General features: G+C 48.2%; 1 protein-coding gene across 2 annotated transcripts; it reads left to right on the forward strand.

Moving 5' to 3' along the window:
* Positions 1–588: 588 nt before the first annotated feature.
* On the forward strand, positions 589–9,425 carry LOC112120547 (probable proline--tRNA ligase, mitochondrial). 2 transcript variants are annotated; one of them, XM_024219664.2, is made up of 2 exons: positions 589–603; positions 1,232–2,725. In XM_024219664.2, exon 2 carries the CDS (start codon positions 1,251–1,253, stop codon positions 2,685–2,687), a length of 1,437 nt encoding a protein of 478 aa, XP_024075432.2. In that variant the 5' UTR covers positions 589–603; positions 1,232–1,250; the 3' UTR covers positions 2,688–2,725. The 2 variants fall into 2 exon arrangements, with proteins under 2 accessions (XP_024075432.2, XP_024075433.1); XM_024219665.3 differs by lacking the exon at positions 589–603 and adding an exon at positions 9,188–9,425 and having other exon boundaries at positions 1,029–2,514.
* The last annotated feature ends 4,962 nt before the right edge of the window (positions 9,426–14,387 follow it).

The following is a 14,387-nucleotide window of genomic DNA, read 5'->3' on the forward strand; positions in this document are numbered from 1 at the left end:
GGCACCTTAGGGACTAACACATTTATTTGGGCATAAGCAATGACATCGTTGCAAATACTTCACAGTCGGTCCTGGCAGCACACCCCACATTAACGTTGCGACTAAATTTCCGTATTTAACGATTCCCTCCCCAATGAAGGAGGAGGGATAGCTCAGTGGTTTGAGCATTGAGCCTGCTTAAACCCAGGGTTGTGAGTTCAATCCTTGAGGGGGCCATTTGGGGATTTAGTTGGGGATTGATCCTGCTTTGAGCAGGGGGTTGGACTAGATGATCTCCTGAGGTCCCTTCCACCCCTGATAGTCTAGGATTCTATGAAGGCGTTCCAGGCGGCCGGTGAAAGCACTGATCATAGAGTTCAGCCTCCCAGCGGAAGGAGAGTCTCCGCTGGAAGGAAGTCCCTGCTCCAGCCACTCTCTGTCTATGGTGTCACGAAGAACGGCTTCTTCCGGCATATCCCCTGAATTGAGCCGTTTCGCGCTCTGGGGGCATCACGTGCCACGGAACTTTCTTTCTGATTGGCTAGCTAGACCTAGCCTCCGGGAAGCCTCTTTTGGCGCACGCGCACATCGCATGGCCCTTGGCGGGCGCGGCGGAGGGCCGGGGTGAGGCGGCTGCTCGCGCGCGGGCGGGGGGTAGCCCCGGGCTGGGTTTGAGGGGAGGTTGTGCCGGGGTCCAGCCGGCAGCTCCAAGGCCGTTGCCCCGGGAGCCGCCACCCTTCCCGGGCCTGTTGTGCAGCGCGTAGCCGGGAGCCCCGCAGCCGAGCCCGGGAGCCCGGCCAGCAGCTCCCGCTGCAGACTCGCCGGGGCACCCAGCGCCTGAGGGGAGCCCGTGCCAGCCTGCCGCGCCCTGCCCCGGTTAGACACCCGCGGCCCGAGCCGCGCCGGGACCCCGCAGCGGGGAACGCGCTGCTCCGAGCCCAGCGGGGCCCCGCGTGGGATGCGCCGCTCCGGAGGGGTGGGGAGGTGCCCGGTCACAGCAGGCGATGCTCCGTTTTATGGCAAACACCGGGGGAGGGGGGAGTCTCTTGTCTCTGCAGCCTGGGCCGCTTGGGTCAGCATGGAGCATGGCATGGTAGGGGGTGGGCCACACCTCCATGAAGTTGGCTGCAGCCTGCCCCTCGCTTATGTCAGTGGAAGGTGGCCCTCACTTGGGATGTTCCTGAGCTAAAATAATTGACGCTCATATGGCTATGGTAATGCTTTATGTGCATGGCACTCTGTTCCACGGCAGGTTTGACAGAGGTTCCTCCATGGCTCTGGGGATGGAATGGCTGCTAAGACGATGGAAGGAATTGCTTCCTGGTCTGACAACCCGTGTCCTCCAGAGGCAGTATCTTTATAGATGTCACCATGGCCCCCCTCACAGAGCAAAGCGTCTGGTGCTGTCCCAGCTCTTTCAGCCTCTGAATCTTCGGGAGGACGGTGTGGTTGGGCTGGAGAGCAAACCTGACGATCTGACATGTAAGAGTCAGAGGCTGATGATACAAGCAGGGTTAATCTACCCCTCTAGCCCCGGCTGCTACTACTACATGCCTTACACTGTTCGAGCAATGGAGAAGCTTGTCAAGGTGATAGACCAAGAAATGCAGGCTATCGGGGGGCAGAAGCTAAATATGCCCAGTTTAAGTTCTGCAGAGCTCTGGAGAACCAGTGGGCGGTGGGATTTAATGGGCAAAGAGCTCTTCCGACTTGCAGACAGACACAGCAAAGAGTACTGTCTGGGGCCAACTCACGAAGAGACCATCGCAGACCTGATTGCCTCCCAAGCGAACTTGTCCTACAAGCAGCTGCCGCTCCTGCTATATCAGATAACACGGAAGTTTCGAGATGAGCCCAAGCCCCGTTTTGGCTTGCTGCGCAGCAGGGAATTCTACATGAAGGACATGTACACATTTGACACCTGTGAGGAAGCTGCTCGCCAGACCTACAGCCTGGTGTGTGAGGCGTACTGCAACGTGTTTAACAGCTTGGGGTTCCACTTTGTCAAAGTGCAGGCAGATACGGGCAGCATTGGGGGGAGCATGTCCCACGAGTTCCAGCTCCCCGCAGGCATTGGAGAGGACAGGCTGATGATCTGCTCCAACTGTAGTTTTTCAGCCAACGTGGAAACAATAAATCCTGACCAGACAGACTGCCCAGTTTGCAAAGGAAAACTGTCTGAGAGCAAAGGGATTGAAGTTGGGCATACGTTTTATCTGGGCACCAAGTACTCTTCTGTTTTTAATGTCAACTTCCACACTGCCCAAAACAAACCTGTCCTAGCAGAAATGGGTTGCTATGGCTTGGGCATAACTCGGATTCTGGCTGCTTCTGTCGAGGTGCTTTCAACAGAAGACAGCATCCGTTGGCCAGCCCTCATTGCACCTTACCAGGTCTGCCTCATTCCCCCTAAGAAAGGCAGCAAGGAAGAGATGGGTGCGGTGCTAATGGATAATTTATATGACAGTATTGTCGAAGCCGTGCCTCAGATTAAAGGGGAAGCTGTGCTGGATGACAGGACTCACTTGACCATTGGTAAAAGATTAAAAGATGCTAACAGACTTGGTTACCCGTATGTTATAATAGCTGGGAAGAAAGTTTTTGATAATCCCCCCGAGTTTGAAGTTTGGAATCAAAACACTGGCGAGATCATGTTCCTTACTAAAGAAGGTGTAATTGAATTGCTAAGTAAAGTGCAAGTTCCCTGACCTTCCAGTCTTTGGTCTGTGATCCTTGGTGTTTTACCCATATCTAAATGTATCTAGTTCCCTCTTTAAGGATTATAGTTACAGGTGAAAGATTACTCCTGTTTGAGTGGAAACTGCACATGACTTCACGTGTTGCTAGGAACTGAGGCTTGTTTCTATTAATGGCACATATTTGGCTTGAAATCTAATTGGTTTCAAAAGATGAGTTTAAAAGTACTTTCAGATCCTTCACTTGTGTCTGAGTCTCCCTGCTAACTTCTGTGGCTTCACAGTCATGTTTCCCTGTTCTTTTTATGTTTTTCCTCTCCCCTATTGCTGTGTAAAGGACCCACACAAACAGAGGGGGAAACCAACCATGGCTTTGATCTTGTCAAGACTTACATGTGCTTACTTGTATTCACAGAAGTAGTGCCATGCCTGAGTAAAAATGCAGGTTCAGGCCCTAGCAGTCTGTACAAGGGCAACAGTGAAACTGACTAGACACAGATTTGTCAAATGTACAAAGGGGAGAGGATGAGATTCTTCTCTGATCTCTTTCAGGTGTTGCATTCTCACATCTTGTTTAACGGTAATCGGTTTTAAAAACAAAACTTGAGACAGATGTTTGTCCTTGTTTTAGTTGACTGTCTTCTCCCTTTAATTTAAAAAAAGAACAGGAGCACTTGTGGCACTTTAGAGACTAACAAATTTATTAGAGCATAAGCTTTCGTGGGCTACAGCCCACTTCTTCGGATGCATATAGAGTGAAACATATTGAGGAGATATATATATACACACATACAGAGAGCATGAACAGGTGGGAGTTGTCTTACCAACTCTGAGAGGCCAATTTTAATTTGAGTCCAAATGCTAACTCTGAAGGTTAATAGGAATACAGATTTAATTAAGTTTTACAGATACCTAACCCAGAAAAATAGTGTTCATAGTCTTTCTCTTCTTCAAAGTGCATTAGAAATGTTAATCTGAATGAATTAAATTAAGAATGTTATCAGTCACTAAGACCCAGTCCTGCACTCAGATTCAGGTGGGAGGACTCTGGCACTAGCATATAGTCTCATACCCTAGTGTTAGGGTGCCTATGTGTAGGGATCCCCAACCTAGAGTTAGAGTTCCTATGTGTAGGCCACTTGGAGTTTGTGTTAGGTTTCTTATGGGTAGGGCTCCAGTCCCTCTGGTTAGGGTTCATATGGGTAGGGCTCCCCATCCTAGGGTTAGGGTTTGTATGGTTAGGCTGGGTTTAACAAAATATCTTTTCACTCTCTTGTTCATTGTGTCTGACTATCAGTAAAGAATGTGGCATTGTCCTCTCCAAAAATCCAGTTTTGGTTGTCAGCAGGCGTGGCTGTGAGTTAGAAATTTAAATCCCCACCTGGGGACGTCTGCTACTTAATCTCTTATTGAAGTCAATGCAAAACAAAGCTAAGGTGGGAGGAAGGGGTATGGTGTGTGTGTGTGTGTGTATATATATATAATAAAAATCCTTACTTGATTGACTTAAACATCTGGCAGCAGATGCTGTTAAAGCCTCTAAGAAGCTATAGTTGAGACACCAAAGGATAGGGCTCAAATTTTTCTTTATGGACACACTAAGTCCCTGGGGTTGTCCGTGTGTAGCTGAGAATAGCCCTTATTGACTCAACTGGAGTCCGGCCCTGAGCTAATTCAGCACAATGTGGGGGATTCCCTCCTTAAACAGAAGGTGCCTGTCTCTAAAAAGAAAAATCATGCCTAGGGGATGAACTAAGAGCTTCACAAAAATGCATGGAACTTAGATGTGAGGTTGCAGGTTCCCTTGGATTTTAGGCCCTCCTTGTGGAGGAGAAAGTTTGTTCTTTTGTTGCAGACAGATCTCCATTTGTCATGGTAGTTATAGTCCCCTTGCTGATCACCAGTGATTGCAAAAGGGCTCTTGAGGAGAGCAAAGCAAACTGCCATTGTCAGGATGTAGATTTCTGTACTGGGGATCTGTTTTTCCATTGCCTTGTGTGACATCCGTGCAAGGTGGCTGTAAAACTCTTCCATCTGACCTGGTGGCATTTTACCCCACTCTGCCCAGGCATCAATGACGGTGCAAGGCGCTGGAGGATCAGGCCAGGGTTTCTTTCTTGCTCTCACCAAGTTCCCAGCCCATTTTCCTTGATGACTTCCTCAAATCTCCCTGCTTTCATCCTCCTGGAGCTCACCCTGCTCCCTACAGTGTCAATGGCAAAACTGCTGATGTTCAGTGGGAGCAGGATCCCATCTTTCATGAGGAATGGCCTCCTGCTGGAGTCTGCATCCGTCACTGTCTCCACCTTCAGTCAGGGCAGGTTTCTGGAGACTTTTGCCTACACGGGGGGGAAAGATTAACTCATTGTCTTCTCAGAAGAAGGCAGGCACTCACCACCCCTCACTGTCTGTAAACAAAATAGAAATGTTCATGTCCTGGTAGTTTTTCACTGAATCCTTGAGTCAGTTTTCATGGTTCTTTTCAAAGATCTAATTTCCCCTTTCCCTGCCTCTCTCTCTTTCCCTACCAGCAGCTTCGTTCCCCATAGCCTGCTGAGCTCCAAAGAGGACTTGGGCTATGCTTTGCATTTGACAGACCCACTACATGGCCATATGTTTGCAGACCCACTGTTCTTATCCCTCTTCTGGCCTCTGCCTTGCCCAGAGATTCCCTGTTCTCTGGTGCTGAGGGACTCTCCATGGACTATGGCACTATGCCAGGAGGATATGGACTGCCAGGGACAGTTCTACTGCACTGCAATCATGGCCTTACACACCAAGGGCAGGATTTGCTCCAAACTCAGTATCAGGAAAATCCATTTGTGACTGGGGTCGCAGTGGGGGCCAACTGGGTTCACTCAATTAGGGTGAACTGCAAAGAATGGGGCAGACAATCCCCCAAATGCTGGTGGATATTCCAAGACTTAGCTTTACCAAGCCAACATAAAACAGCTTCTTTGTTACCTCACTGGTTGCCCAGAAGCCAACAACACAGTTCCCTTGAAGTAACCCAGCCTCAGGTCTCCGTCCAGGTACCCAAGTCAAATATGATGAAGATTTCTGAAAATCTTATTTCATCATATCAAAGAAAAGGTTCTACCAATCCCACAGGATTGGACACATTACCTCCCAGATTAATGAATATTCCGGATCTTACCCAAATACACGCTACAGCCAATTATTATTAACTAAACTAAAATTTATTAAAAAAGAAGAGAGAGTATGGTTAAAAGATCAATATACATACAGACATGAATTTAATTCTTGAGGTTCAGATACATAGCAGAGTTGGTGAGCTTTGTAGTTGCAAAGAATTCCTTTAGAATTTAGTTCATAGGTTATAGTCCAATGTCCAATATCCTATCCAGGGTGGACCAGCTGAACTGGGATCTCATCTTGTGACTCAAACGTCCCCCGATGAAGCTTAAGCAGATCTGAGATTAAAAGGATCAAGGCCCCAGGATCTTTTATACAATTTCAGGTCTTCTTTGACAAGTTGGAGTCCCTCGGGGAACAATAGGTAATCAGGGCATCTTTGAAGTGGGTCCATCACTGGTACTTAGCTATGTGAATTAACATAAGACAATTGCCTGTTCCTCCACCATTCACCAATGATCTGCTATATATTTCAGAGAGAGATGAATACAGAGAGATCCTGTGTTTACAATTCATTTAAATGCTAGGATGTTCTTTTCATCTCTGAATTAATAGTTATAGTGACAGACAGGAACTGTCTGTTTACATGGCTAGCACCAAAGATACACACAATCAATATTACCTCTAACTTCTAACAACATAGGTTTGCATTTCAAAGTTCTAGCCTATTTACCATGAATGGCCTTAATTACCATTCGCATACCTTTCTAACGTGACTTTAAAGTGGGCTCTTCAGCCTGCAAACTGCTTAACCCTTTCTGGCCATGAGTTATATTTTGTATAAGATTTGCTGCAAATATATAGCAGTGGTAGCAACAATGGTTTGCATAATTATATTTTAATCAGACAACCTCACACCATTAAATCTCACGTTTAGGGGAGAATTGACTTGTTTCCACGACAAATACACCGTCATACCTCTCTATTGTGACAGCTTCCCCTGCTGGTGTGTGCTACCTCTCCTTGTCTTAGTCCATGCTTTCCTCTGTCATTGTTATCTCCTGAAAGAAGTTGAATCTACCTGACAGCTGTGAACATCCAGCACAGACAAGTAGTCATTAGATGTGGTAATTTCCCTCCTTCGGCTCAGTTAGACCTGCAAACATGGTCGGACGGACCAACGTTAAAGGTGCTTTTGGCGGGATTCAAAGTGTTAACAGTTTTCTATACACTAGGGGCCAGATCCTCAGCTGGTGTAAATCTGCATCGCTCCATCAGTGGAGTTTCACCAATTTATACAAGCTAAGCTTCTGGCCCTAAAAGCTTCTCCACGACAACCTCAGTCTAGGGTTGAAAACTCCAGTGATTACGGTAATTCTAATGCCATAGATGGCTAGATAAATACTGAATAAGAATATGTATGCTGTAAAAAAGTTCTCAAAGCAGTCCGTAGAAAGACCTGTAATGGTTTCACCATCTCCACTGAATAAATGGTACTGCCTCCCACTCGTTGAGACTGCCGTTTTAATAATTCTTCTCAGTTGGAGGCAAAGCTTGATACAGAATAGGATAGAAAAAAATACGCCTTTCCATTAGAGAGCATGGGAAATCAGAGTTTGAGTAGTTGTAAAGTCCTTGATGTATCTTATTCACTTCTGGTTAATTTTATCACTTGTGTAAACTGTTAAATTAATTTAAAAAAATAAAGATCTTTACATCAACTTTGTAAGTCCCTTTCCAGCTGTCTAGTAAGAGAGCTATTCTATAGTCCTATTCTGCATTTTTCCAACTGTCAAATTAGAAGCCTCCTCTTTGATGGCTACATAGTCTTTTTAAATATTATTCACAAGCATTTTTACTGGTTTACATTTCTTTGTACTTATAGTAATTAGAATAACTTTTACAGCACACTGGCATTTTCCTTAAAGCACCAGTAACTGGAAAAGCTGAACACGAGGGTTTTGGCATCATTTTATTTACTTTAAAAGAATTCATTTAGCCCGCTGGGTAAGAGAAGCATCTTTAGGCCACAGATAAGACAAAATAAATTGAAGGCATGATTGTAAAGAATTTTAACCATAAATTCTCCCCAAACTCACTTTTTCTTTCGTGCTTGAGGAATAGAAATAGGGCCAAATTCTGCTCTCATCTGATGCACACGGGCTTCACTGGGGCTGCACACCTGCACAGGGACTCCCTTCTCACAGATCTAATTGCAGGATTGGGGCCAAATTCATGGACTTCTGTCGACACTGGGGTTACTCTGGATTTACACTGGTGTGAATGAGAACAGGGTGTATCATGCAGTGTTTACTGCCTAGCTATACGATGCAACTTCTGTGTGCGTCTAACACTTAGCTAATCTAGAGTATTTGTGGAAGATTTTATTTTTGTGTAACTCAAAGAACACCGACTGTATTGTTTTTAAACCAGCAGTACCCAGCTGATTGCACAGGAGTGGGACCATTGAGAAGTGAAATGTATGTTTGAAAGGGAAATGAGCTGTGATGCGGAACTGCACACCAGCTGGACTGGACTGGACTGCTCCCTGAAGACTTGATCCTACTCCCATTGGAATCAAAAGAGCCTTTTGATTAATTTCATTGGGCACTGTGACAAGATGGTCAATATAGTATGGTGGGTCCTGCACTTTTCTTGGTGGGGGGGGGCTAAAATACCACCCCTTACCCCTGCTCTTGGGGCACCAAGGGCCCCACTAGTGGCCCAGGAAGGTGGTAAAGGAGGGAAGCGGGAGAGGGGTCTGGGTTTGCACCTCACTCTGAGTCCCAGCCCCTCTCAACCCCTGTAGGTTCTTACCCCCTTCCCCCTTGGGTGGGGTACCTTCAGTCCTTAAACACTGGGGGAGGGAATGTCCCTCCCCTGCTGTGGCAAAGTCTCCCTTACTCTGGTTTTCTGTTCCTCCAAGTCTCACAGCGCACCTCCAAGCTCCAGTCCTCTCTCCTTCCCCGTGACTGCCTGAAGCAGGGGGTTTTATTAGGTTTCTAACAGGGCCTTAATTGATTACAGGTGCTCCAATTAACCTGTAGCAACCCTCCCTAGTCTACAGGGAACCACGCCTTAATTAACCTAGGGATTATACACTTCCCTTCTACCACTTCCCACTGCTCCCTGGCCTTCCTGTATCACAGCACTTACACTTTAGCGAAGTCAAGGCGCTCATGTTTCAGAGCAGGCTGCACAGTAATCTGTGTGTAAGGTGGCTGAGGGCAGTGATTGTCCAAAGCAAGAAACTGATTGGCTATTAGATGCTGTCTTGGCTTCATCACCAGTACCTATTCAACACATGGTTATGACATCGATTGCACTACTGCTTCATTTGCATATTCAAAGCAGTGACATCTGGTAGTTTACCATGACAAGCTAGGGTAAAATGACTGTTCCTGATCCTGTTACAGGAAGGCTGCATGTGTACATGGACACTCCCCTTCAAGAAGGTGCAAGTGGCTCATTGGGACACCTTAGCCTGATGCTTGAGAGGAGAAGTCAGGCGTAGACCACAGGAGCCAACAGTATGTCTTGAGCAAGTCTTGGGAGCGAGAGAACATGAATCCAGTCCATGTAGGTGAGGAGTCAGGCACTGCTCTGAGGATCCAAGAACATACCCCTATGACCCAGGAGGGGGAGGAAGGTACCAAGAGTTTGGTCACTGGAGGTGAGGAGTCAGCTGATGTCCTGATGACCCAGCTGTGCCCTCTGGGACTGGAGGAAGTGGTGGCCATCATGTAGAGCATTCTTGGTCTGTCGGAGCACTGCACCGCACAGGCCACTTCTGACGGTGAGGAGCGATGTGTGTCTGGGGAAGGTGAGAGGCCTATGTGTACAACATCCTCACATAAACATTAGATGCTGTGGCACCTCCAACCAGAGAGATCTCCAAAGAAATGGCATTGTGAGGCCCTTGGCCCAACTGCGTCTTAACTACCAAGGTGCTTGTATGGCCCCAACACCACAGTGCCTTCGAATATCACACAAACATTCTTTGATCAGGCTCCAATTTGAAAAGGTGCCGCAGGCATTCAACACCCATTGGCTTTCAGTGGGAAATTGGATTCCTAACCCCCAGGGAAAATCCTAACCTCAGTCCTCACAGCGTCCCCGTCAGGTGGGAAGGGTTATCATCTCCGCTTTACAGATGGGGAACTGAGATACTGAGAGAGACTGGGCTGGATTCTCCTGTCTGCCAAGTTTTTTTTGCTGCATGCACTTCTTGTGCTGGAGATGCTTCTTCAGGCATTACCGGACTGTGGTAAAGAAGGCGTGGAGAGGTGGTGTGGCATTATGAGGCTCCACCCACTTCCTAAGCACCTTTAAGTCAGCAGCATAAGCCACATTCCACTGCAGCTTTATCTTGCACCAGAACTAGGCATCTGAGAATCGGGGAGCTGCGACTGGCTTCCGGACAGCCACCTCTCTCCACTGCACCCAAGTTAAGTGACTTGCCCAAGATCACACAGGAAGTCTGTGGTAGAGCTGAGAATTAAACCCTCATCTCTTGATTCCCAGTTCTGTGTCTTAAATACAAGACTAGCCTCCTATGAATGCCAGAGAGGGAGGAGCAGCAGGTATTTCTATATTCTTTTTTCCACCATGCACCCCTTTTAACCAGCTACTGCAGAATTTTACCCTCTCCCTTTTTATCAAATTCAGAAAATCCCAGTGAAGCTTGTGGGACAACAAGGCAGGATGTGGGAGAAAAGGAGGACAAAGTGCAGCCGGCACTGGAGATGGTGGCACTGAATGATTGCAATAAGCTGGTAGGAACATGCGCCATGTCTCTAGTGTCTCTCTCCCCTCACACTTCTATGCACTTTAATCCAACCATCCCATGACATTTATCATGCACTCAGAAACACTGCATAAATGCCTAGCTGGACTAAGTGCCTAAGGTTCTGACCTCATTCTGTCCACTCAGCACACACATTCGGGGGCCAAGTAGCTTGTGGTCTGATTTTACTTCTGTAGGGGTGTGTGCACGTGTGTACTTAATAATTTCCTCACAACAGAGAATGTGTGAATCTTCAGGAGGTGTTTTGATGGGAGAAGTGTTTAATGACTGATGTTTGTCAACTTTCCACACTAATATCACATGTTCTTTCCTTGCTTGGGTGGGTCCACGATCCAAGAAGGAACTCGGCAGGGATGTCAGCGGGCACGGACAGAAAACAAACTCCCTTCACAGCCAGAAACTCATGGTTGTCAAGCAGACTGTGGTGAGTAAGATCTGCCCATGTGACAGAGTGGGATGGATGAGCTATATCTAGAATTTCAAGGAATGCTGTTGTTGCTCTGCCTTATGAGAGCACAGATGAGACAGGCATGGGCTCAGACACTCCAGAAGCAATGAGCTGTGGGTATTAATTAAGCAATTCCATGTTATCCAAATAAAGGTGCTCATTGAATAACCAGAGGTTAGTGTAGAGGGAGGAGTAGCTATAGAGGGTGTGATGGGGCAAGGCCAGATGGCTACAGTAAAGTAGTGAGGAACAGTATTAGTATCAATGGTCAATGCGGGTCTGGCTGGAGAATCTTGCCCACATGCTCGGGGTTCTGCTGATCGCCATATTTGGGGTCGGGAAGGAATTTTCCTCCAGGGTAGATTGGCAAAGGCCCTGGAGGTTTTTCGCCTTCCTCCACAGCATGGGGCAGGGGTCGCTTGCTGGAGGACTCTCTGCGACTTGAAGTCTTCAAATCAGGATTTGGGGACTTCAACAGCTGAGTCAAGGGAGAGAATTATTCCAGGAGTGGGTGGGTCAGCTTTTGTGGCCTGCATCATGCGGGAGGTCAGACTAGATGATCATAATGGTCCCTTCTGACCTAAAGTCTGAGTCTATGAACAGGTATGTTAGCCCCAGGCTAAACAAATCCCTGGTACCATGGTAACCAAATGGCAGTTGCTCCAGGTTAATCAAGACACCTGGGGCCAATTAAGATCCTTCTAGAAGGCAGGAGAGACAGCTAGATTGATTGGGACACCTGAAACCAATCAAGGACTGGCTGGAACTAGTTAAAAGCCTCCCAGTTAGTCAGTGAGGTGTGGGTGTCAGGAGCTATAGGCGGGAGCTGTGCTGTTGGAGGAACGAAGTAGTAGGAATCCATATCAGGTGCAAGGAAGGAGGCCCTGAGGTAATTGTGAAGAAGATATTGAGTGGGGGCTGCTGTGGGGAAGTAGCCCAGGGAATTGTACACGCCCTATTTCCAAAAAGTCAGCTTCCATAGCTGCTAAGTTTAGGGTCCCTGGGATGGAGCCCGGAGTAGAGGGTGGGTCCGGGCTCCCCCTCTCCCCTCCCTGATTAATCACTGATACTGGGAGACAACAGAGACTGTGTGAGGGAGGGTTGTTTCTCCTCACCTCCCTTGCTGGCTTATGATGAAAATGGCTCAGTAGACTGTGACCCTTGCCTCTAGAGAGAGAAGGGCTATGTGGAGGGTCACAGTGAGCCTCTGAGGCTAGCAAAATCCACCAGGAAATGCAGGACCCACGGAGTCAAGGACAGAACTTTGTCACAAGGGCCACACATGGGTGGTGAGTTTTCCTGACACAGGAGCACTGTTCCAATGCATGTCTTTGTGTATTTAATTTGGAAGGACTCTATTGCAAGCACCATACAAAAGCCAGAACCCTAAGCGTTACCTGGTCAAAAGGAGATCCAACCAGCCCATCTGTGCTGCCCAGGCAGCAGCAGACCAACCTGGCACCAAGTCAAACTTTCGGGCAAGCCACCTCCTAGTTCAAGTGATCTCTTCCCCTGGGGCGAGGGAGTTAATGCAGAATCCAAGAGGAGGCCCAGAAAATGGTCAAGAATAAACCAACTGGAATAAACGAGCCTTGCAGAGTACTTTAGAGGTAGCCAGTGAGTGGCTCTGGCCTACATCTCCTGAGGTAAATTCCTCAGCAGAGGAGACTCCACCGAGAAACCTCTATCCCTGGCCCAGTTAGAGAATGGACTTGCCCCAGCTCACTTTCACTGTCAAGCGGTGACACAGGGCGAGAGGGTCAGAGAGGGGAGTGATTGGGTCGGCTGCTCATTATGGATTTATTCACTTGGGGGGCCTGGCTGGGACTTTGGTCTGGCCTTGGGGGTTAGCTACCCTCCCTGTGCTCTCTGGAGATTGGGGTCATCCCCTTGTTAGGGCAGAGGGACAAACACTGGGGTTGGCAGGGCTGCCAGGAGCTCATCACTACGTTTGTCTCCTCTGTGATTCACAGAAGCACATTAAATTGCTGCCGCAGGATTCGCTGGACTCGCACTCCAGTGCCGTGCGCCGTCAGGGGATGCTGCTCATCACAGACTGCAGGTACTCGGACGTCTCGTCCTGACTCTGTAGAGCCAGGAATCCCAGCCTCCCAGGAGGGACGTCCAGCTCCCATTGCCGAGCATTCAGAGGGACAGAACGGGGAGCACTCACCTCGCTCGCCGCCTGGCTGGGCGGGTTGTTCAGACTGACATGCAGGATCTTGAATCCAAGCACTTGTTACAGTGAATGGTGTCTGAATGGAGTCTCCCCTCCCGCTCTGTCCAGATGTTTGCTGAGGTTCCCCTGTGAGTGTGGACTAATCCTCCCACCAGCAACGATACAGGATGCCAGAATAGCCACACCCCTGCTGCTTTCCCCGATGCCAGTCCTACACTCTGCCAGCACACGAGGAAAGGTGGTCTCCTGGTTATGGCCCTGGACTGGCACTCTGGAGACTGGGGTCACTTCCTGGCTCTGCCACAGACTCCTGAGTGGGCATGTCAGTGATTCAATTTCCCTTCTGTAAAATGGGGGTAGTAATGATACTTCCTCTGCCTGTCTTGGGTAATTCGATTATAAGCAGGGCCTGTCGCTAAATCTGTATGGCACCTAACACAATGGGGCTCAAATCTCAGTTATGGCCTCTAGGCACGACTGTAACACAAATAACAATAATAATTAGCCCGGTCCCTGCTGTTCTCATCCACGCTGCTCCTTTATGCTGAAAGCATAAGCACAAACCTCTGCCAGCCATGTTTTCCCGTCCTTTCTTATGGCCCCACAGTGACAGAATGAAAGTTCCGGTGCCTCTTCCACAGCGGGAATTCCAATGGGTGCTTATTTTTCTACTAGCAAAGTGAAGCTGCCTCTGGAGGGTAAAGAGAAGTTGGATGTGGTCATTGTCTGCGTTACCAGCATCTCTGCCCTGCCCTCAATCAAGGCCTTGCAAAGGCAGGAAGGCCACAAAGTAAATGTGAAGGTAATTCATTGTCCTCCTCTGAGCACGTTGCCTCTGTGTCTTTTGGTTGGTTTACACCCACTCCCTTGGCTTGCCTAGAACCTGAATCTGAATCCTTCCTGCGCCATCAAATGTTGCGTAGGCACAAACAAGGCTCGACCATCCCTGTGTATCCACTCTCTGCATGTTCTCCATGTGTTACGTCCCATAGGGTTCCCTCTCAAGATCCTGTTTGATGGAGGGGTTCTTTCAGGCAGCCCATTTCCCGTGTTCTTCCAGCTGCCCAATGGCACGCCTGCCACGGCAGACACACTGGCTTCATTCTTAACACATGGCCCAGATAGTTCCATCTCTTTTTCTGCAGAACTTTGGGAAGTTGTGTTTCTGTAGCTTAACTCCTT

Source organism: Terrapene carolina, unplaced genomic scaffold (assembly GCF_002925995.2).
Source record: "Terrapene carolina triunguis isolate 2854851 unplaced genomic scaffold, T_m_triunguis-2.0 Scaffold103, whole genome shotgun sequence".
Taxonomy (NCBI): domain Eukaryota; kingdom Metazoa; phylum Chordata; order Testudines; family Emydidae; genus Terrapene; species Terrapene triunguis.